Source organism: Telopea speciosissima, chromosome 7 (assembly GCF_018873765.1).
Source record: "Telopea speciosissima isolate NSW1024214 ecotype Mountain lineage chromosome 7, Tspe_v1, whole genome shotgun sequence".
Classification (NCBI taxonomy): domain Eukaryota; kingdom Viridiplantae; phylum Streptophyta; class Magnoliopsida; order Proteales; family Proteaceae; genus Telopea; species Telopea speciosissima.
In genome coordinates this window covers 51295869-51319284 of record NC_057922.1, presented here as the reverse complement: position 1 = coordinate 51319284, position 23416 = coordinate 51295869, and the positions used below count along the sequence as shown (strand labels likewise).

Genomic DNA, 23416 nt, shown 5'->3' with positions numbered 1-23416 from the left:
GCAAAATGTTTTTAACTTCTTCATCTTTATTAACATTGAGGTTATCCATTAACTTCATCTCTATTAACTTCTCTATAGAGACGATTACTAATATTTACAAACAATTCTCAAAAATAAGATAAAGCACTGAAACACAGCAAAAACTCAACTAAAATAACAAAACAAAGGCTAAAAACAGCGGTCAGCTATGATTGAAAACAGCATTCAAGGTGCTAAAAACTGATGCCTAAATGAATACATACACCAACATGGCTCATGCATTACCACTACCAAAAAGAAAATCTAGAACAATTACAGTGGCTCCAGAAATGTTGGGAACTACCGACGAAGGTTCATTTGAAATTATATATCAGTGACAACTACCAGAACATTCCAATAACTAATTTTGCAGAGTAATTCATGTAGGTTGTAGATGATGCATATAACAGACCTCTTGAGTCCTGATAAATCCGCATTTCTACTCATATTAAAGTGCTTGCAGAAAAATCAAGGCAAATGAACTACTTTGATTTGGCACATTTAGCCGGGGGGATGGAGGTGGGGAGGATAAAACAACCATGAACAAAGCAGATGACATGATAAGCAAAGTAAAGGCACCTGGAAATCAGAAAGTTGCTCCTTAGTCAGAAAAATAATTCAATGAATCTAACTAATGGTAACAAGAAATTCTATGATAAAAAATATATATAGAGGAAACCAGACAAGGGGCAACTACAAGAGTTATAATTGAGAGTACTAGCACTGAAACCTCAACTGCACTCTAAGAGTCTTGCAGTTAGGACCCCAGCTGCTAGACTAGGAACCCCTTATGCATGTCACACACAAGGAGTACAGATTTACTAAACAAGATAGAGTTGGAAGTCATGGTAATAAAGGTACCTTTATGTCCACATGATCTAGTTACTTTGCCTTCTATCCAAGCTAAACCAAAAACAGAGAAATAAACAGCATAAAGAGAAGGGAAAAAAAAAAAAACTACTCAAATTTCTGCACCCAGCTTCACCAAAGCTACAGTCGAGACTTGAATCCTATTCATATGAATTTGACCTCATATAGGATGCTACCATGAAAAAGAAAGATAGATAAACAAATTCAAGAAAGGAATCCCCCATGAGAACAGGCATCCAAAGCTCCAAAAACATATAGGGACCTTTAGAGGTCCTTTGACTGAAAATTTGGTGGGTCATTTAGTGTCAACTTGTCAGATTACCTATTCATCTCCTATGGCCAATTTCATGGAATAATTGAAAGAAAAAAAAAGACTGAAGGTTATAAATTTATCCAATTAGCAAATCTTTTCAGGCTGCTCTTCTAGATGAGACCCATGGAGAGGTGGATTGCTGTCCCCATATGCATGTCACATTACTCGATAAAACTAAATGAGGGAAGAAAAATAATGAAACAGAAGCATATCTCTTACTCTGAAAGAAATTCAAATGGGAAAAATGCATTCATTATAGGAAAATTACACACAAAAATCCTCTCCATAAGCTAAAAGAATGATTTTCAAAAACAGATTGTGAATCTGCACCAAACAACCCGTAGATGATCTACGCATCAGCACCAATTTCAATTGCTTGCAATTCCTCCTCTACTAATTCCTTTGTTGCCCTTATAAGACCCCTAGTGATGCCACTAAGAAACAAGCCATTATGTTTCATTTCTTCTAAGAGCTTCTCTGATGTCTTCCAGTCTAAGGATTTGAGGCAAAGAGACTGAATCAACTTATTATACTCATCAGAATTTGGCTGGACACCAAATTCCTTCATCTCACTCAGCAACTTCAGAGCCTTATCGAATTCCTCAAGTTTGCAATACCCACGAATTAGTATATGGTAAGTAACAGGAGTCAACTTGGAATGCCTCTTTTTTGCTTCTAATAATACTCTACACGCTTCTTCCATATGACCACCCTGTGCATAACCACTCATTATCACATTATAAGTGTACACATCAGGTCTTAGCCCCCTACTCTCCATTACTTTCAACAGCTCCATGGCCTCCTCCATTTCCCCGGCTTTAGAAAGCACACTGATGACCGAATTGAACACTGCATTCCCAGGAGGTGGGCCTTCATCAATCATCTTAAATAGCAAGTCCTTTGCCGCTTCCACATCTTTCATCCTACATAGACCGCAAACAACAGATGAAAATGGCTTGATTGCGTACCTACGCGCTTCTCCTGAAAAATCATGTAGCAACTCAGCCGCTAACTGAACAGTTCCATCCTCTCCACATAGGGAATTGATCAGAAAATTAATACAAGACCGAGGTGGGTACTTGTTCTTCTCCTTTGCCATCAGATAAACCAAATGTGCATCTTTAGCCCTACTTCCTTTGCAGAAACAACAGATGATCTTACCAACCTTCTCAGAATCAGGCAAGTTTCCAGTGTTGAGCATCTCCTCACAGACAGACCAGGCCCAATCGTAGAATGACCGGCAACAAAGTGCGTTAATGGTCAAATAGTAAGAATCTGCATTAGGATCACAACCAAATTCTACAAACTTGTTAAAAACTTCTAGAGCAGCCTTTCCCTTGCCCAACTTCCGGAGCAGATGGATCAACTCATTAAGAATATCAGTGCTCAATATAGCATTCTCCGTCTCTCCAATCTCCTTGACCAAATCCCACAAAGCGTACGCATCTCTCTTCCTCACACTAGCACTGACCACTCGAACAAGGGTATAAACAACCCCAGTACTGATAGAAAATTCAGGTCTCTTCCACGCCCATTTGAAAAACCCAATTAAATTCTCACCCACTATTAATGGCGTCTGGAGTACCCTGTTAACAAACTCGTCATTTACTGTTAAATCCATCTTCTCCAGGCTTGACTCTAAAGGCTCCTCCAAAGTACTTTGAAGAATAGATACAACACTCTCGACTTGTTCCAGATCGATCTCTGGAATTTCGGCCGTGATTTCTTCTACAGATTCTTCTGAGACAAAACTACTCAGTCGCTCATCACCATCAGCAGTCTCATTCGAGGAAAAGCCTTGGTCTTCACCTTGAACAACCTCTTTATCGGCAGCATCTTCGTAGACTTTCGAAGAAGCATCCAATTCATGAGAAACAAAACTAGCCTTCTCTGCAAAAAGGACTGAAGAAGACTCTGATTCTTGCGAAACACAACCAGTTTTTTCATGAAGAACAGCATCTCTGTCAGTAGGTGAAGAAACATCTAATGAATCATGAGCTTCATCACTGGAATTAGATGTTGAATCAAGAGAGAAAAATCTAGGGCTTTGATAAAGGGGTTTGATTTTGGAGACCCAATGTGAGAAATGTGGAGATGCAAATCGAATTACAGTCAGGTTTTCAATGGTACCATGTTTTGAAGGAGCTAAACGGCTTGAACGTCTGAAGAGAAGAGCACCAGCTTTAAATCTCCACATCTCTCTCAGTCTCAACCTTTCCGTCTCAACTTCTTTTATTTTTATGGAAAGTCTCAACGTTACAATGCGAGGGTTTTGGAGTGAAGAATGAAGACATGAGAGTGCAGAAAAAGTCCGGCTTAGGAAAATGCCGAGATGAACCAAAGAATCTGGCCGAACCAGTATACGGTTCAGTGTCCGACCCGACTTTTGAACGCTCACTACAAGATGCAATTTACAGTGTTATATAGACACCCCCTCTCCTCTAGAAATGGATTTCCTCAAGCCGTGGCAGGAGCTGGAGGGTCCAGCCCTGTAAACGACAGCAAAAAGAGGGATGTGCTGGTCATTTCACAGGTGGGTTTCGCTTGGGGCCCATCTGTGAAATGACCAATCCCTGTTTTTGGGGTGGTTTCCAAGCGCTGGACCCTCTAACTCACGCCACGACTGGAGGAGAGCTAGATCCCTCTCCCCTCTCCACTCTCCCCTCTCCTCTCTCCCACCCTGATAGTTATAGCCTTCCCTCTTCTAGCTTAGAGTAGATTAGGACTGACCAAATAAAATATAGGTTATAGGTATCGGTAATCATCATGTTTGTGTTGGTCTCGACGGATACCAGATACTAATAGGAATCATGATTTGAGGAATCAGTATTGGATTGGATCGGTGGAGACCGATAGCAATTCTGGCCGATCCCGTATCAGCAGATTGATAGGACAAGGGTAAAAATGTATAAAAATCAAGTTTCTTGAAGAATACATGATTGCTCAGATTGATACGAACCGATCCGGATCAGTATCGATACGAAAATTACTAAAACCCTAATATGGAATCGGCTGGAATTAGATCGATATCCACGTAATTTCAAAAAATGATCCACTTTTTTACCAATACATCTGATCATTGGTATCTTATTGATATCAGTTCTGATTGTTTACCAAAGCAAAAAAAATATCAACTCTGATAGTACGTATCGATCGATGTGTGTGTGTCTCAATACCATGGAACAAAAACTCGATTGAAACCTATCGAAACCATTGAGTTAATTCGATTTCTCAGGTTTCTGAGACGAGTTGAAGGGGGATTTTATAAAATCTCCGGATTCGATTGAGTTTCGATGGTTTCGACCATATTTCAGTGGTTTCCACACATATACCCATCGAAACTAGAGAAAACTTGGCTCAAAACTAGGACAGACAATTATTTATGCCAGAAACCAGGACAAACACTTAGTTATGTCTAATATCATTTAAGTAAATATTTTTGTATTTGTATTTCATTTACTTAAGATATTATTCATAAATTAGCAAATATCTCCCCTATTTGAATCCAATAAAAATAGTTAAAAAATAAAATTTCATAAAAATAAAAAAAAGTCAACCCCCAATTCAAGAACAAAAAACTGGATTTTCGACGATAGGTGCAATTTTCAATTTTCTAATGCTGAGGTTTTTCTCAAATCTAAAAATTCCATAAATCTTAATATAGTAAAACATTGTTAAAAACCAAAAGTGCAGTAAAATATTCATTTGTTTTGATGTCCAAAAAAATATTTTCATTCAGAGCGATTTTGACAGTATTCGCGCACACCAAATTTAATTTGACCAGTACATAACTCCTTCAATAAAAATCAGGTTTAAGTAACCTTAGACTTATTGGAAAACTATCAAAACATAGCTCTCTAACAAATCTAAGATTGCTTAAGTCTCATTTATATTGAAGGAGTTATGTTCCGGTTAAACCTTATTTAATATCATGTCCAAGAACAATATACAATATCAAACTTGGATTAAAATCACAAGTAATATTTTTAGTGTTCTCTATGTGAAACTAATGCATGGATTGAGTTTAAAATATAAAAAATAGGCAGCACAACAAGAATCAGGGCAAAAAAAAAAAAAACTTCTGGGCTTCGAAACCAATGTTCAAGTTAGCCTGGAGAAAGTCCCAAGTATCGACAAGGATATGGTCAAAATCGAGACGAACTCATTTTCTAGTTGGTCGAAACCCGAAGTTTAGAACCTTGCTCAATATAGCAATATAATGTGTGTGTGCGTGTGTCGATACACCAATTTGATGTGTATGTGTCAATATACCAATATAATACCAATACTGAAAAAAGATGGTTGAGCACATGGTTCATAATTTCAGAACGGGTAGGAAATTGTTACCAAACAAAAAAAAAGAACGGATGGGAAGTGACAGAGATAATTGTGTGTGTGTGCTCAACACATGTTCTAGGAATTAACCATCGAGTGTGTGTATTAAATGCATTTACAGAAGAAAAAGAAGTTTTGAAATACTTCTTTTTGGTTTTTATTAAATGCATTTACAGAAGAAAAAGAAGTTTCAAAATACTTCTTTTTGTTTTTTCTAGATTTTGTCTCCCACAAATTTTCAATCCAAGGCCTCCTAGATGTTGCTTCTAGTAAGTGGGATAGGATTGTCTAAATCGGTCTGCTCAGCCTGTAGAATATGACTGCGAATGGAGGTGACGGTCACTATGGTTTCTACTGCCCAATTAGGGACAACATTCAAGTGAGAGAGTCATCTGCTAATGATTGGTCGAAATCCAGGCCTGGTACTTGTTTCGTAAAGAGTTTGCAAAAGATTTATTGTTATTATTATTATTCTAACCCAGGATATATGTGTAAATGAAGATACCAAAGAACTTTAATGAGTTCTAAGATTTTCGAGCTTTTGCTCATAAATTCTACCCTCTTCTTCTAATAGTCTTGTGACACTCTGTATGGCAACGCTTCTGTTTATTTTTAGTGGTTTTGGGTCTGACACATTTTTATGTGTTTCTGTGTTTTTTGAACATTTTTTGGTCTTGAAATGCAGAAATTTGGAAGAAATAGAAATCTGTATGAGTCATACTTAACAGAATCGTTTCTATTGTTTACAAAAAATTACGTAATTGCTACCTACACCATGGCTTTTATACTTATGATTTTTTTAGCAAAACAAAAGCAAACAATACAACTAAAAACTACTTAAATTATTTAGGTAGTACAATCATGAGTTTAAACAAGTTGTTACAACTGAATTCTAGAGTTGAAATAAAACAGAACAATTGATATGATTAGGTTCCATATCAACAAGAAGTATGCAACATCAAATACAAAATACTTCGGCCGATTTCCTCTTGGTGGATGAGTTCGAATGCCAATCTTGAGAACATTATCATAGATGTGCTCATCAATATTATCATCGGGATTGTGGGCATCTACCCACTTGAAATGTCCTACATGATCTTCATTTGCGAGGCATTTGAAAAACCATCATTCTGAGTTTCTGTGTGTGCGAGACATCTTCAACACCATTGGACCCTGACCACAAGGACACATGGGACCTTCACATTTCATCTTTCTATAAGATAATTAAAATTAAGGGAAATTTACGTCAACTACTCCTATATTTTAAACAATTACATCAACCACCCTTGGAATTTTAAAAATTATGTCTGTACCCCTGATTGCTAACTCTGTTAGTTTTATTTTGAAAAGATAATTTTGCCTTCTTTTTTTTTTTGTTATTAGGAAAATTTATGTTTACCACCCCTATGGTTTCAAACAATTATGTCTACCACCCCTAAAATTTCATCTATTTCCTAAATCTCCCCTATATTTTGAAAGATTCTTACAAACGTATCCTTATCGTTAGATGAGAACAGTCAAGTGATGATGTCATTGCCCAAATATTAACAAAATGCCTGTAATACCCTTAATGAATGTGCTTTTACATATTTACCCCCATTTGTTTGAAACACCATCGTCTCAAAAGGGAAAATCGTCGCCCACACATCCTCTGCAAAACCCCCTTCATCCCAATCCACCACCCCACCTCCACCCTTGCAACCCAGCTCCACCCCACGCTATCACCATTTCACAAAAGAAGAAAACAATTCAAAGATGATAACCATTTTCAAAGCCCACAAAACCCGGGGGCTAGTGGTGGTCGTTAGGGAACAGGGAATTAGATCTCAGTAGTGTAGGAGTCCTATGGTTGAGCAACATTGGTTTAAAAGTCGAATCAAGTTGAAACTCGGTGATGCGTGGGTGGATGATGAGCTAGATGATTAAGGAGATAGCACCCATGATGATGATTACCATGATTATTGTGATTGTCAGGATGTGAAGGAAGGTGTCGCACCGCTACCGCCGCTGGTCGTTTGAGGACGGACTTGGCTATGGGTTGTAGAATGAGCTTGGGACTGGCGGTGGAGCTGCGTATGGGTTATATGATGAGCTTGGGGCTAGCAATGGAGTTGCATATGGGTAGGCTTTGCCACCAGAGTTGTTGGGGTAGATCGGGTACTCTTCTTGCTTGGTATTATTGTACTAAGTTTCAGAGATGTGACCACAAAGTTGTTGCTTTGATCAGTGGTGTAATAGGTAGGATTGGAGACCCATCTAGGAAAAGCTTAGAAAGACCAGAATTAGATATTGAAACATTAGAGAATAACACTATAGGGATTATGAATACAATTACTAGGACTTTAGGTAGAAAGACTTCGATTTCAACAATAGGTAATGAGAAAAAACTGACTTCTGATCTGTTGTAGCTCAGGATCATATAGCTTAATTGGAGCTCTGTTCACTACAACCTTGTGGCGTAAGTACTCACTCGGCTCAACACAGCTGAAATCCGAAAACATAAGAACTCAGAAATCAAGCGTAGCACTTCCGTCGGAGCAGCAGGTGGTCGCCGGAGCAGCAGGTGGTCTCAAAATGGAAGCCTTGTCGCTCCAAATAACAAGATATACAATGGTAACAACGGTGGGTGGGGTGAGTTTATTAATAAGAAATAAGAAAGGGTAAAATTGTCTTTTCAAAATAAAACTAACAAAGTTAGCACTCAAGGGTACATACATAATTTTTTAAAATTCTAGGGGTGGTAGATGTAATTATTTGAAAACACAAGGGTGGTAGACATAAATTTCCCTTATGTAAAAGCACCTTCATTAAGGGTTTTATCAGCATTTAGTTAATATTTGGGCGACGACATCATCACTTCATTGTTCTCATTTAACGGTAGGGGTACGATTGTAAGAATCTTTCAAAATATAGGGGAGGTTTATAAAATAAATGAAATTCCGAGGGCGGTAGACATAATTGTTTGAAATCATAGGGGTGGTAAACGTAAATTTACCTAAAATTAAAGATATGGAATTTTGGACCTAGTACACTATCAAGCAAGGATTTATTTTGAACTTGTTAAGAACTATCTCAATTATAAATTAGAACATGCGTGTATCCTTTTAATGCATAAGAATTAATGAGAAGCATCATATGTTTTTCTCGGACTTTACTCCTCTCAGGTTCCCTGCCCGGTCAGGTTCGTAGGTTCCTCTCATAGGGGGTCGGAAATGACGACCTCACCCCCTGCCCAAACACATTGACCGGGTGGGGTGAAGTTGTCATTTCTACCATCCCTATGAGAGGAACCTATGAACCTAACCAGGCAGGGAACCTGAGAGGATAAAAATTCGTTTTTCTCATGCATGTATTAAACACTAATTACTAAGAAGGTGGAAGTAGCTGAACATTGAGCCTTCGGATGGATATAAGAAAGCTACAAGTGGTTTTTTACTCAGCCGAACATAGATCAACAAGAATAAAGATCACCACTCTCTTAAATCATGTTTTATCCTCATTTGGTTTTATAATCATAGAAGCCATTTTCTCAAAGTTACAAGTTCTCAAAAGAAAGAGCAACAATATTGAGTACGGCAAGCTTAAGAGAAACAAGAAGTTTTAGGCATATTTTACTTTCCAAACCTAGAGGACAGCAAGCGTAAGAGATATTTATATATACCATCAGGCTTAAAACCATTCAAGGAGCAAGAATTGACAGTATTGAAAATACAAGAAAAAGGGCTGCAAAGTAATTAAATCAGTCATACATGGTCTGGACTCACTCCTAAGAGATCACCTAAGCCAAAACTTATCTTGCTAGGTGATCTCAACATTGTATTTTACTTAAGCTGATGAATTCTATGAAGATTCCTATCTTGCTAGGTGATCTCAACATAACAAAAACTTGTCTCACTTATCCTGAATGGAATGAGTCCCTGAATTCTGTTCAAGTAGTCATCTAGCTACATTATAAGAACAGATCGAGATGAGACCACTTCATTCACTAAGTACTGTGCCAGCTGATGACTCCATTGCCAACAAAGGAATCTTTCTTTTAGCATGCATGGGAATGGGATCAAAAGCATTCCCAATGCAGCTTCTATAGATTATCAACAGCATTCTGCAAATTACCTATTTCCCTTCTTGTCAATATGATGAAAACATAGAAAATATTTCCCTACTGAATTTCAGTTCTTTATCAAATAGATACAGATAAAAACATGTTCAAGGATGCATTTGCTTAGGATGATTTATGGTGTAAGTGATCTCTTAAGTGAGGCCATCTGACACAGTCTCGTATTTCTATTATTATAGAGCACTTGCCAAATTGGTATCTTAATGAAAATTTTGTATCAAATAGAAGAATTTAATCAGGCAAAGCCTACAATGTTGAGTACCCTTATAAAACATACCTAAGAAGTTTACACAAAAACCAATTTAACAAAATCTGTTGGTTATACAAAAAAAAAAAAAAAAAAAAGAAAAAGGATTAAGCTCTTCACAGTCTAAATCAAATCGAGGACGATTGTTAGGGTTGCAGAGGTTACTGCAAATAAGAGAGAGCATAACCGGGGTTGCAGAGGTTATCGCTAGAGAGCACAACCGAAGTTGCAGAGGTTACTGCAAGCAAGAGAGAGCACGATCAGAGTTGCGGAGGTTACCTTTAGAGAGCACGATCGGAGTTGCAGAGGTTACCGCAAGCAAGAGAGAGCACGACCAGAGTTGCAAAGGTTACTGCAAGCAAGAGAGAGCACGACCAGACCAGAGGATCGAAAAAGGCGAGTTGCAGAGATTTTAGGGTTAAAAAAGGCGAGTTTTTGAAGTTACCACAAGAGAGAGAGAGAGAGAGAGAGAGAGAGAGAGATCCTAATCGGAGTTGCAGAGGTTACCGCAAGCAAGAGAGAGCCTAACCGGAGTTGCAGAGGTTACCAAAATCAAGAAAGAGCACGACCGGAGTTGTAGAGGTTGAGGCTTTAGGGCTGCACAAACTCCGAGTAGACTCTTAATGTTTTCATTAAGCAAGCAATGAAGTCACGTAAACTTCTACTTTCTTATTGTTTTAGTAAATAATCAAACCATGTAACTACCTCTACTTCCTTAATGGGAGGAAATGGAAGAGTTACATATGAGATGAACACTTAAGTCCCTCTTTCTATTTAATCATTTTTCTCGTTCCATTGAGAAGGCAAGACTTTAGAGAAAAAAGAAATAAAAAAGAGATAGACTTTAAGAAGTGGGAGACTCCAAGAGAGGCTTAGAGCATTCCCAACATCCAGTCATGACAGGTTACTACGGTCCAAGAGGACGTAGACCATAATATATTTTTTCCGGATCTTGTACGGTCTCTAGGATTATCGTCCTCCCTACAATCTAGTCTCGTGGTGTAGTAAGAAGCAAACAATTGTGACTAGATCTATTGCTGAGGCTGAATACAGAGCTATGGCAAGAGATCAGTGTCTAATCGTGTAGTGCCTAAACAAATGTGGGCCAATGAGAGTGCCGCAGAGGCATCAACATAGAAATGATTTTTTATTTTATGGGGGCAAGATGGTTCTTCCATGCGCTCATGTGTTTGAACTTGAGGGGAGAGGGAAGGCCCCTAAAAAAAGAAGAAAATGGTCAATAATGCTTTGGTGGGTGTCCTCAAAGAGGAGAGAGGGTTATACATCTTGTGTTTGATTATGAGTTTTTTAAACCTTGGGTTATATATGTAATATTTTTCTAATTACCCCCCTCCAAAAAAAAAGAAAAGAAAAATAAATTAAGAATGCATAACAGGAGGACAAAAGGCAATGACTTATATATAATTAATTAATGGCATACGATATAAGATTCTTCTTTATGCAATATTTTTCGTGCACGGTCGTATATGTGCACGATCTATATTAAATACAGTCAGATTGATATAAATGTCCATCCAAAATGACATAAAAACCCCTCCCCACCCTATATGATGGAGCTGATGGAAGATGATGTACAAATACCTTCCCCATATATAAAAAGGAGGTAGTTTTCTATCAGGGAGTGTGGCGTACGCCAGCACTCCCGTGTGTCTATCTCTCTCTTCCTCAAAACAAGGAGCAGAGATGTCTTTTTATATGGAGAAGGAAAGAGATAGACTCATAGGTATGCTGGCAGGGTTCTTTTACCCATATATCATATGGTTTTTGGATATAGCGCTTCTCTGCTGCCAACCCTCTGCTGCTCTTTATTTTGAGTTTCTTCAACATTAATTGTGTTGTTATAATGAGGAGAAGAACTCAGCTGATCAACATCAGGAACTCCCTTGATTTCTGCAACACTTGCCTTAGCAGGCTTCTTCTGTAAGCTTTGTGGTGACTCATTGCTCTTATTTCCCCATAGAAATGCATACAACCCCAATATTATCATCAATGTTCCCAGAATGCTGTAGTGCGTGCATGCACGTCAATATAAAAATGTATTAATTAATTTATTATTTTGTCATTAAAATTATCAGATTTTTTTGATGATCTGAACCAGGAAGAAATATATAATTACGTACCTTCCAAGACTAATCTGTTCTCCCAGTACGAGAGCTTCAGCAATTGCTACAAAAATCAATGATAATGGGTTGAACATTGAGGGATACGTTGGGCCTCTTTTTACCACAGCCCATGAGATTAACCAAAATGTTGTTGCTGTAGCCAATACTCCCTGCATCCAAGAATGGTTTAATGCATGTTCCAGGTGATAGATCTAAAAATTTTTTAAAAAGTTTTAAAAGAAATTAAATCTGTTAATAGTCATGCCGAAGATGGATCCTTAATCTGATTCTGGTTTTTTCTTCTCCCTATCGATGGCCATGCCGAAGGTGGAGGTGGCGATTACGAGAGTTTTGGATCCTGTCTGGGTATGCCTGGACGTTAAATCTGTACTTTTACTTTCTTTTTAATATATTAATATATTCAATGCTGACTTTATAGCAAAAAAAAAAATCTGTTAATTAATTAATAGTATCATCACTAACATACCGAATAAACAATGGTTAGCAGCTGTAAATCCCATTGTAACCTCCAGGCAACCTTACTTCTATCCATTGATAGACCGATCACCATTGATTGTAATGATGCTATGATGCACATTATCATTGTTGCAGAATATTTGAAAGGATAGACTTTTAATAATTTGACCTGTTACAAATATATAAAGACAAACATGTTATGTGCATGGATTGTCTGTCTGTCTGTCATAAAACTCAACCTTTGCTTAGCACTACTACAAGAAAAGAAAAAGCAAAAAAAAACAATCCTTAACACCTTCCACCCCCTTCTTTTGCCCTAGCTAGTATATAAGTTTCTCTATCCTTTTCAATTTGGAGATTAAAAAGAGCGTACTCAATGCACAAGGTTTTTGTCACTGCGAGGTCTGGGAAAGATCATAATGTACACAGTCTTAATCCCCGCTTTACAAAAAAGCCATTTCCCGACAATTTAAAAATTAATTCTATTAATTTTATTGGTCTTAGAGAACCCCACGATTCCCAGCACATATGATAAACCTAATTGTGCCATGTAGCTAGAAGAGAGATTGGTGATTCTTCCTACCATATATTGGATTGATAGGGCATGGTTTGAATTTGACTTGTATTAAAAATTTGAGTAATTCAATAATGCATCCATTTATTGGCAATCCTTGTATCTACAGCTAGCCAGCATTTATTGTTAATCATTCTTCTTCAAAAGTTTCATTTTTTTTGTGTGGATTTTCAAAGCTTTATTTGACTATACGGCAAACTTTGTTTGGGCTGGATTTAACATGTAAGTAGGGGACTTTGGGCTTTTCTGCTCACAATATTTGGCTCTCATCGAATCTTCTAGGTTGAAATTCTCAAAACCATATAGAAAATTAGAAAGGCCTTCCTAAGTAACTAACAACAACAATAGTAAGGAAAAAGAACGATGTCTAGTAGCATGATTTCTACGCCCAAACACAGGAGTATGTAAAATTACCATCCTATCCCTATAAAATAAAAAATCCCATCCATTTAATGCCTTTGCGCATGCTCTTAGTGACCCCAAGTTGGATGTAGGGGGCAATCTATGGTACTCGGACCGGTACTACTCTATATATTCTTCCATAGTCTTGGATTCTCAAAACTCTATTTTGTCACTTGAAAAACTTATTCAAACAAATAAAAAATTGGCTTGTGAACAGTGGACCTATTCATGGAAAATCATGCAAATTATTCTTGACCTGCAGCAGTAATGTTTTTTATACTTCCTTGTACTTTTTGTAATAAATTCAAAGTTCATTTTTATACTTCAATGTCTTAAGTTTGATGTATTAATGAAGCACCCAATAGAACATGTGCTAGCTGGACTTGAAATATACCTGTAGGATAAACCAAGTAGCGTAGCAAAAGCTGCTGCCCATAAGAAACATAGTGCCACGTGTCCAATTACCATTGCTTCCTTCTTTTATATGGAGTTGGTAGCTCATGATACTATGATGAGAAGGCCTTCTTAAATAGAAGGAGAAATCTTTGCCCTTATAAACACTACTAACAGTACTGATCAATGCTCCACCTACACACACTATTACGCCTGCCAGCTTAACCCTCCCTGCTCTGCTACGCAATCCTAACTTCTCCACCCTAAAGTTAGGGAATGAAAAATAAGAAAAAATAGAAACCAATTACCCAAATTAATTTAACCAATTAAGAAAAAAAAATTACTTATTACTTACCCGGTAATTGTAGAGAAGATATATGTGATAATTGGGATCAAATTAAGGAAGGTGCTTCCATAGGTAGCAGTGGTATCTCGTAAGCCATAATAATACAAGCTCATTGCCATTGTTATCCTGGATTACATTCATAAAGAAACAACTCACGATTAATTAACAGTTACAGCTGAAGTCAAGGTTACTTTACTGATCCAAACTCCCTTGCACATATTTTCTTTTGGAAGAAAGTTCTTTGTGGGGGAGTGTGCGCGCACCCTGCACCCATACATAGAGAGGGTGAAATGACCATATGCTATACATATTATATATAATATATGTTAAATTCATATTATATTATGAATAATATACTATATATTATATGTTACAGATGATATAATATAGTATTATATAATATTTTACAAAAAAAAAAAAAAAACATGTTCATTTATGGTACCCGCATAAATGGCCAAAAATGATTTTTGATTATGATAGATAAATGGGTCTTGACCCTATTATGAATTTTCTTTTATTCTGATTTATTTTAAATAGAAATAAGATTCATAAATGATGCCAAACACCTGGAAAAACATTTTTGTGTTAGGAAAAAAGAATACCAAAGAGAGCCTTAGATAGCCTACCCCAAGAAAGCTTTATTATATGACCTATAATTGCGAGTAGAATACAGTTCTTGCAAATAAAATGAGAGGTAAATAATTGAGTTTGATATAAAATTTGACATATGGTCTGTCTATACCATACCCTAATATATCTGATTGGTGGAATTGCCAAAAATCACCATTATACCATACCCTAATATATCTGATAGGTGGAATTGCCACAAATCACTATACTTCCAAATGGTAGGACTACTAGGTGAGCTGGCTGTATAAGGGAGGCTTCCTTGCTTGGCTAATTGAAAACAAAAAAACAAAAAAAAAGCTTGCCTCTTTATATTAATCATTCGTTATTCTCTGTTGTCCGCTGCCCGAACAGCACCTGCTGTCCCCTCATATGGGGGCAAAATGACGACTTAACCTCCCTGCCTGAACACACTACCCGAAGGAGGTTAAGTCGTCATTTCGCATCCCATGTGAGGGGACAACACTGTGCTGTTCGGGCAACGAATAGCAGAGGATAAAAATTCTTGGATTTATTTAAGGGAAATGGATGTAAAAAGAACATTGGCATGTTATACCATAAAGCCTTAAACTATAAGACTGAACATCAATTAACAGTTTTACCTGAATCTCAGTTATGGTCCAAATGTTCAAATTATGTCATGGTGCCTCATCACATGATCATTTTTTCTGGGGAAAAGGTTCTCTAAGCCTAAAACGTATACTACGTCTCATATTATACTTTTTTTAATTTTTTTTTCTTTTCTTTTAATAAATGAATAAACAATATTTACATGAGAGGGCGAAAAATACCCTGCTTGCTTAGAGAACCTTCTCCCTTTGTTCTAATTAGGTGGATGGCTTTCATAAATATGTGAATTAAGGGATAATATTACTGGTGCTATTGTCAAATGCATTGAACCCTAGCACATTTTTTTAGATGTGCAATACACTCATTTGTAATGTACATCTTGTTGTCTAGTCCACCTTTGGACTCAATGATTTGTTGAGATTCATGTTAAGTTATGCTATGTTTACATAAAACGAAGGAAAATGAGAAAGATAAAAGTTCATGTAAGGGTCCCAAGATACTGAACAATCAATATTATTAGTTATCTCAGTGACGGATATTATCAGTTAAAATAAATTGTAACTTCATTCATAAAATGGGGCGCCACGTCGAGAGGAGATCATAAAGAGCCTTAAAAATAAACTGTTATTGTTAAAATTCATTACCACTCATAAGTCATACCCTTTCCTTGCTTCTTTTTTTTTTTTTTTGGTAAAAACCCTTCCTTGCCTTCAACAACCCATCTTCCCTTCCCAAACCCAAAAAAATAAAATAAAATAAATTGAATATCCTTTTGTTTTCTAAAATACCTGTTTAGTAATTCCTTTTTACTTGATAATTTTAAAACCTTGATCACTTTATTTATTTTAAGTACAAAAGGGGGAGGGGGGAAGAAACCTTTATTACCATCTAATAAAACCAAAGGGTAAGGGATCGTTGTCTAGTCGCATAGTTCTTGCACCAGCGCAAAGACCAATGAGAGTGTGTATGTAGAGGCGTCAACATAGATGTGATTTTTTATTTTATAAGGGACAAAAAAGTACTTTTGCATATTCCGGTGTCTGGACATATGAGCCATACAACCTGGTAGTGTTCTTTTCCAAAAACGAAATTACATACAACCATGTAAATGAAATGGATAACAACAAAAAAAAATTTTATGGGACCAACAAAATTTTATAACATATGTCTTTTGTTCCTCCTTTGGTTGAAATCGTCATAATACATTGTGATTGTATTGATCTCTGTGTCTTCTATTGTCTACTTGTTTTGAAAGGAAGTACAAGCATTTTGTCTTTTACGTGCTTCACACATGTACAAATGCCAGAAGCATTTTACAGGTTCTCAGGATTATCCCGCCTGTCATTTGCCATAAGGCTCTCCTGCCGATTTTTTTATCCCCTCTGTTGAATGTTGTTAAACTAAACATAGACGGTGCTAGTAAGGGGAATCCAGGAATCAATGGGGGAGGAGGCATCATCAGGAACGGGGATGGTGAGATCGTTGCAGCCTTTGCCAACCATTACGGTGTATGTACTAATTCAGTGGCAAAAATGAGAGCCCTCAGGGATGGTCTTCAGTTGTGTGTGGACTTGGGTGTCTCTAGTGTTCAGGTTAATTCAAACTCGACCACATGCAAGTATGAACTTTGTTTTACAAAGGGCTTGTAACTTGTGGAATTTTTGGTATTGTTTCCATGAAGTCCTCTTGCTATGCGATTTGATTGGGATAAATATCTCTTTCGCATTTTGGAAAGTAATCAAGTGGCGGATTGGCTTGCTAATTTGGCATATGAGTCTATTAGTAATACTTTTTTTTCTTCTTGCAGGTCAGATTATTCTCGGGGAGCTTAGTTGTATTATTCAGAAGGATAAAGCTAATCTCTCAAATTTTAGATTTTAACGTTTGCGTGTGATAGAGAGGTTTCTCATTTCAAGTTTGGGATAAGGCGGGTTAAGTTCCCCCCTCCCCATGTATTATTTGTTTCAATCAATTTTTAATAATAATTTAAGGGCTAGCTTGGGTCCCTGGTAATATTCGGGTTTAAAAAAACATGTCAGAAGCTGAACATATTTGTTTTTAGGGAGAATGTTCTTTGTGCCGCAGCGCAGCCTGCGCCCAGGCACACGAGTAGCCTATGTAGGGGGGCAGGGTGGTCGTTGCACCCATCCCCATGTGCCTGGGCGCAGGCTGCGCTGTGGCACAGAAAACAACGCCCCTTTTTTTATTGTGTTTTGTTTTATTCTCAAAAATTCTTTAAGGCATGGGTAAAAAAGAATTTTTAAAATTATATAAAAGTGGATTATCTCCTCTAGATCCCTGCCAAGCCAGTTCCCCAGTGCCTCTAACAAGGAGGCCGGGTGGACCCCAACCGACCACTCTACCCTTGCCCGAACAATTTGCTCGGGTGGGGTCCACCCTCCCCCCCCCTTATTAGAGTCATTGGGGAACTAGGCCGGGCAGGGAATTGGAGGGGATTATGATCCCTTCCATTGTACCATTTTCAAGAGTCATCTTGTCTCGCACACATGCGTTTATGTATCTAGGCCGTATCCGATATCTGGCTGATATCGGATCAGTGCACGGTACGGACACGAGGGGTATAATTTTCAAAATACCCTATGGTATCTCTAAGGGCAAAACTGTCCAATATGATTGATACAATCGCACAATTTTTTAGTCCAATGACAAGTTTTACCTCACCAAAAGAAAATAAGTGTATCTTACCAAAAAAAAAAAATAAGTGTATTAAACTATAGGGGCGCTGTTCTCTGTGCCGCAGCGAAGACTGCACCCAGGCACATGGGGGTGGGTGTAATGACCATCCTGCCACCCTGAGTGGTAGGCCCATGTGGGTGGGCACAGCCTGTGCTGCGGAACAAAGAACATTCTCCCATTATTTGACACCTAACGAGTGTCAATAAGAACATCCCCTCTTCTAAGTTTGATTTGAGTCCAGCATTTAAGCCTGATTCTAAAAGATTACAATGAAAAATCATACTTTCTTTGATACAAACAGAGCCTTACCCGATTAGGGCATTGGTGAAGATCCAAAACAAAGCTGACCAAGTAAGCTTCTTTACCATGTCTCTGCATAAGAACAAAACAAAACCTTAAGAAAATCAATTTCAAACTTACCATTAACAGAACAAGTGAAAAAAAAAAACAAAAACTGAATGTCTTTTACCAAAATGCCAAGGTGCTGCTCTCTAGCTAGTCTATGGACTTACCACACAAGTCCACTAGAAGACTAGAGCAAAGATGAGAAGGCAAAGGCTTCACATACCTTTCACTGAGTGTAAGACAACAAACAAGGAGCATGCACATTGATGAAACACCAAATACATTGACAAACATGCCCTCGTGGAAATGGATTAATACAATGACATACAATTAAATTATATTTATAAGGGCAAAAAAATCCTCTGTTGTTTACTAACACAGGAGCAAGGAAAAAACCAAAAACCATCTCAGTGCCAATCGCGGAAATCAGTCATTCCTGTCCATTGTAGTAAATCGTCAATGTAACGTTGTTGGCATAGAAGTAACCCCTGAGAAGTATTTTCATCCTCTCAAGTGCGGTGCATTGGCTTGTGCACCTTTAATGTGCATGATGGCCACTACACTTGGGAGGATAAAAATCCAATGCACAAGTAGTGCACCATCCGATGTACTTTAAAGGTGCACTAGGCAATGCACCACACTTGAGAGGATAAAACCCCCTAAGAGTGAGGAAGAGCCTCTACTAGGGGTGTCAATTCCAGGCCCGGCCTGCCAAGCCGGACCAAGCCTGCCCGGCTAAAACCCGGCCCGATTACTAAACGTGTCGGGTTTAAGCCCGACATGTTTAGTAATCGGGCTGTCCCGGTGTGGGGTCCTAGCCCGTCGGGCGCCCGACCAGACCGATTGATTCCAGGCCCGACCTAGACCGCCCGGTTACAGCCCAACCCTTTAACTTATAAACTTCCCCTCCCCTTCCCTCCAAATCTCATTTTTTTGTTTGTTTCTTTGTTGGTCTTTGATATTTATTGGTTAGATACACTTAACGTAGGTGAGATGAGGCTTAGTTTTAGTTTTTAGATCTTACTTTATTAGATATGCTTCTATTCAGTGTTGTACTGCTATTTTTTTATTCCCCTCTACTTACTTTGTTAGATGTGTTTCTATTCGGTGTTATGCTGCTATTATTTTTCCCTCTACTTACTTTGTTAGATGTGCTTCTATTCGGTGTTGTGTAGTTATTTTAATTGGGATAAGCTTTATTTGACTTTGAGTTGAGGTGTACCGTGACTGCCAATGATGTGATGGTTTGAATTTAAAATTCTGATTGCATGTCAATTTGTAAGCCCACACTGTTTAGAGACCGTTTAGAGTTAAATGGCTCATTAGCCTGTTTTGAACCCGTTTAGTCCGAATAAGGCTGCCCCGATTAAAGACGGAACACCGATCGACCGAAATGAAACTGTACCATGCCCGCCCAAGGCAAGCCCGAATGCTTAAACGGTCGGACACAGTGCAGCCTGTAAAATTGGTGAGGTCCGGTTAGGCCCAACCTAGACCGACTGAGGTTGACCGATTGACACCCCTAGGCTCTACCCTCAAGAAAAAGTGAAGGGGACCTAAGTTATTGATGGAGAATTCAACAAGGTTGGGTAGGACCGGGTTTTTTAAAACCCTAGCCCAACCCTAAGTCCCACTAGTTGGGCCCAGGCTCGACCTGACCCGCCCTCAGGGTCTGGCCGGGCTGACCCTAATTGGCCCTGATCATGGGGAGGGGGAAGGAAGATGCATGGACTGGGTTAAGCCGAAGAGAAAATTATCAATTTTACATAAAATAATGTTATAATAAAAATATATTATATCACTTATTATCTTCATATATAATATATTATATGACAAAATGTGTGTAACATTTAACCATGTTTTAAGATAAAACTATAAATAAATAAATAAATATATTATTTTTTTTATTTATAGTTTTATCTTAAAACATGGTCGGGCTAACCCTGACTCAGGGTTAGAAATTTCTAGCCCTGACCCACCCTCAAGGCCAAGAATCTCAGTCCAATCTCTATTCGAGCTCAGGGTGGGCCAAGGCGGATTCGGGCCAACAAAGCCAAACTTGCAACACTAATTTACGAGATAGGTGGTCAAGGAGAGACCTGATAATTAGAGATGGGATGTTGTTGGTTACCAAAATGTTATCAAATTATATCAAGACATAAGTGGTGACCATTCCTTGAGTGTAGATAAAAAGGGACGGGTAAGAGGCACGAAACCCATACTGGATAGCCCCGCCCTTGGTGCTTGCTTCAAAACATAGAGAGACCGACCAAGTTTGTGCCATACAGAACAAATTAATTCATTATGATTTCAACTACAGATTGTATTACATGTGATGATATATATAAGAGTGCAGCCTAATCCAAAATGGAAACCACAAGAATAGAAACTGAATATACACAAACAGCTGTATATTCAGTTCGGTTCATACATGCCAATATTTTTACATAAATCCCCCTTGGGACAAAGGGTAAATTATAATATTAAGAAGGTCCTCCGAAAAAGAAGACTTTCACAAACCTAAATCAGGGTATAATAACACCCACTTAAAAACTAGTGTGGGCACAAGCATACGTTGTCATCTCTGACAACAAAAGAGAAAAAGATAAACTCAAAACAAGGAGAAAGAAGCCTTAAACCCCAAAATTCCAACATATTTATAAGTCTAGATTTGGGATGCTTTCTCCAGGCTTTCAATTGGTTCCGGATCACTTACACCTTACAGCTCCAATAACACATATAAATGAAGAGAGAGAGAGAGAGGCCATGATTGACTCACCTCTCTATGAAGAAGGCGAGAGGGGCAAGAAAGACAAACGCAACTAGATGACGATACGTCATGAGCGCAAAGATGAAAGTTCCCTGCTGATTAAGAATCACCCTTGACAATAACTGCATCCCTGTCACCAAAATCTGCACTGCGATCATGCTCACCATGGCTGCTGCTTCTGTTCTTCCACCAACCCATTCCTTTAAACCCATAATCTCTTTTTCTTTCTCTCTAGCTAGCTAGCTAGCTTTTTTGTAAAAGAAAGAAGAATAGAGGATGAAAGATGAAGGATGACAAATAATCACCAAACCTGTTGGCAGGGGTTATATGGCTTCTCTTTGTAATTTTGCCATACGAGTTTGGAACTGGAGAGGTTTTAAATTAATGTAGTAATGGTTACCAATTATATAATTTCCTTTTCCTTCTCGCGAAAAAATATGTATAAAATCATGGTATTTGTAAGTGGCCGGTTTATTGGATACCAGAAATTAATACTTTAATAGGGGCATGAAGTGATTCATTCCAATCCATCTCTAACTTCTTGAAAGTTTGTTTTTCATTTTTCTTCCATTTTCCCTTGGGATAGGGGCATGTATTTTTTGTGTGTGAGAGATTTGTAGGTTGTTAAGTCTGTTTTTTCTGTCCTCCTTACCTGGATTTTTCTTACCCACTTGCATGTTCTTTCTTGGTCGATGATCATGTCAAATTCCATGGGCATTTTTACAAAATTTTTCCAGTACGTACCTTCAATTATGTGTTCATTTTGACCTTTGGATAGATTGGATTGTTGGGGTATATTCATCAAACCCGAATTTATTTTGAATAAATAAATTTAATTTTTATTATTATTATATGAATTTAATTACAACTTATCAAAACAGTTCTCAACTAGGGATGGGATTGGAAATCCTATTCATATGATTGTACATTGTATGTCACTAGAACTGATGATTTTAGGACATAAATATAATTAGGAAAAGATGTGTACCTGTCACCAGCAGACCCTTTGACCTGAGAGATCCTTATATTATAGTGTTACGTTAAGGGTTTTGGTGCACCAATGGTTGATGTCATGTGGATTATATATCACCATATCCGTGCATTGGATTTGTGATTGCGCATCGTAAATGAAAAAGATGCTCAACATGGAATCCATTACCCTTGATTGAAGAATATCAAGAAGAGAGAAAATCGATGATCAAATGGATTGGAATATGGATTTAGTGGTATTTTTTGTAAATTGATTACAAAATTATTTTCTCATTACCAAGTATATATTATTATATTATTTCAATAAAGTTTGATCATGTTTTTGTTGTCCGATCATGATCATAGAATCTTTGATAAGGACATGTATGATGAATTGGGGTTTGACAGTATTTAATTGCATGCCCTTTAGTTCATCATGGGATATTGTTTAGTGGAAGATCTTATATGCAAATACAATTTTTTAATTATGCATAACATTTATCAAAAAAAAAAAATTTATCAACTATAATTAAAAAGATTTCAAAATCCTTTTTAAATTTTACCTCTTCCCACTTTAGAAGCAAGATAGATTGCAAACCAAATAACTTCACTAACAAGTCTTCCAATCAATTTAGGAAGTTTAATGTTGAGATTCTCTTCAACCCTAATTGGGTTGATCAGGATCATAAATAGACACACGGGGAAGAACCAGAGCACCCTAGCCGAATTTCTTGAGCTGCTCTCTCTCTCTCTTCCTCTTTTGAGTGTGAGTGGTTTTGTTGCTTGAAATTTTGAATCTCAAACTTGGTGGTAATAGCTAATCCGTGTTGTACGTTTGCTTCAAATTGAGGATTCAAGTGTTTGATCTTCTTCAATTTCTATTGTTGCTCGGGTGGGTGGAAGAACTATTACTTGGAGGATGAACTAAAAATCATTTTCTATATTTCCATGATCCAAAAAATGCATGATCTAGCACTTTTACCATTTTGCGACCAAATTTCATTTGGGGTGCCGAGAGCGTTTTTATCACTCACCCTTGCATGTTTTAAATTTCATTAGCATGTTTCAAGATTGCAATTTCATCTACATAAGGTTTCCGTGCATACTTGTATTTTTCTCCATAATAGGGGTACTTTGGTAATTTTCAACATCTTGTACTTTTTAGCCTTGTAAAAATTCTTAATGAGTCACAGGCATGTCTATAGTGTTGTTTAATCATGCTT

The 23416-nt window shown here is 37.6% G+C and overlaps 2 protein-coding genes across 2 annotated transcripts; both read right to left on the bottom strand.

Moving 5' to 3' along the window:
- Positions 1-1421: 1421 nt before the first annotated feature.
- LOC122668665 (pentatricopeptide repeat-containing protein At3g02650, mitochondrial-like) lies at positions 1422-3398 on the bottom strand. The gene has a single exon (XM_043865202.1). It carries the CDS (start codon positions 3396-3398, stop codon positions 1551-1553), a length of 1848 nt encoding a protein of 615 aa, XP_043721137.1. The 3' UTR covers positions 1422-1550.
- An 8276-nt stretch (positions 3399-11674) lies between these two features.
- LOC122668663 (WAT1-related protein At5g64700-like) lies at positions 11675-21436 on the bottom strand. The gene is made up of 7 exons (XM_043865201.1): positions 21234-21436; positions 18419-18481; positions 14225-14341; positions 13871-14132; positions 12511-12669; positions 12042-12193; positions 11675-11924 (listed from the first exon to the last, which is right to left on the bottom strand). Exons 1-7 carry the CDS (start codon positions 21434-21436, stop codon positions 11675-11677), a joined length of 1206 nt encoding a protein of 401 aa, XP_043721136.1.
- Between the last annotated feature and the right edge of the window lie 1980 nt (positions 21437-23416).

Bases quoted from the DNA above. Each gene is read 5' to 3' on its own strand.
- LOC122668663 (XM_043865201.1), bottom strand. From the start codon at position 21,436: ATGGGTTTAAAGGAATGGGTTGGTGGAAGAACAGAAGCAGCAGCCATG. The intron at 18,482-21,233 runs GTGAGTCAATCA...GTTCTTATGCAG, and splicing joins CTCGCCTTCTTCATAGAGAG to AGACATGGTAAAGAAGCTTA. The intron at 12,194-12,510 runs GTATGTTAGTGA...TCTTGGATGCAG, and splicing joins TGCTAACCATTGTTTATTCG to GGAGTATTGGCTACAGCAAC.
- LOC122668665 (XM_043865202.1), bottom strand. From the start codon at position 3,398: ATGTGGAGATTTAAAGCTGGTGCTCTTCTCTTCAGACGTTCAAGCCGT.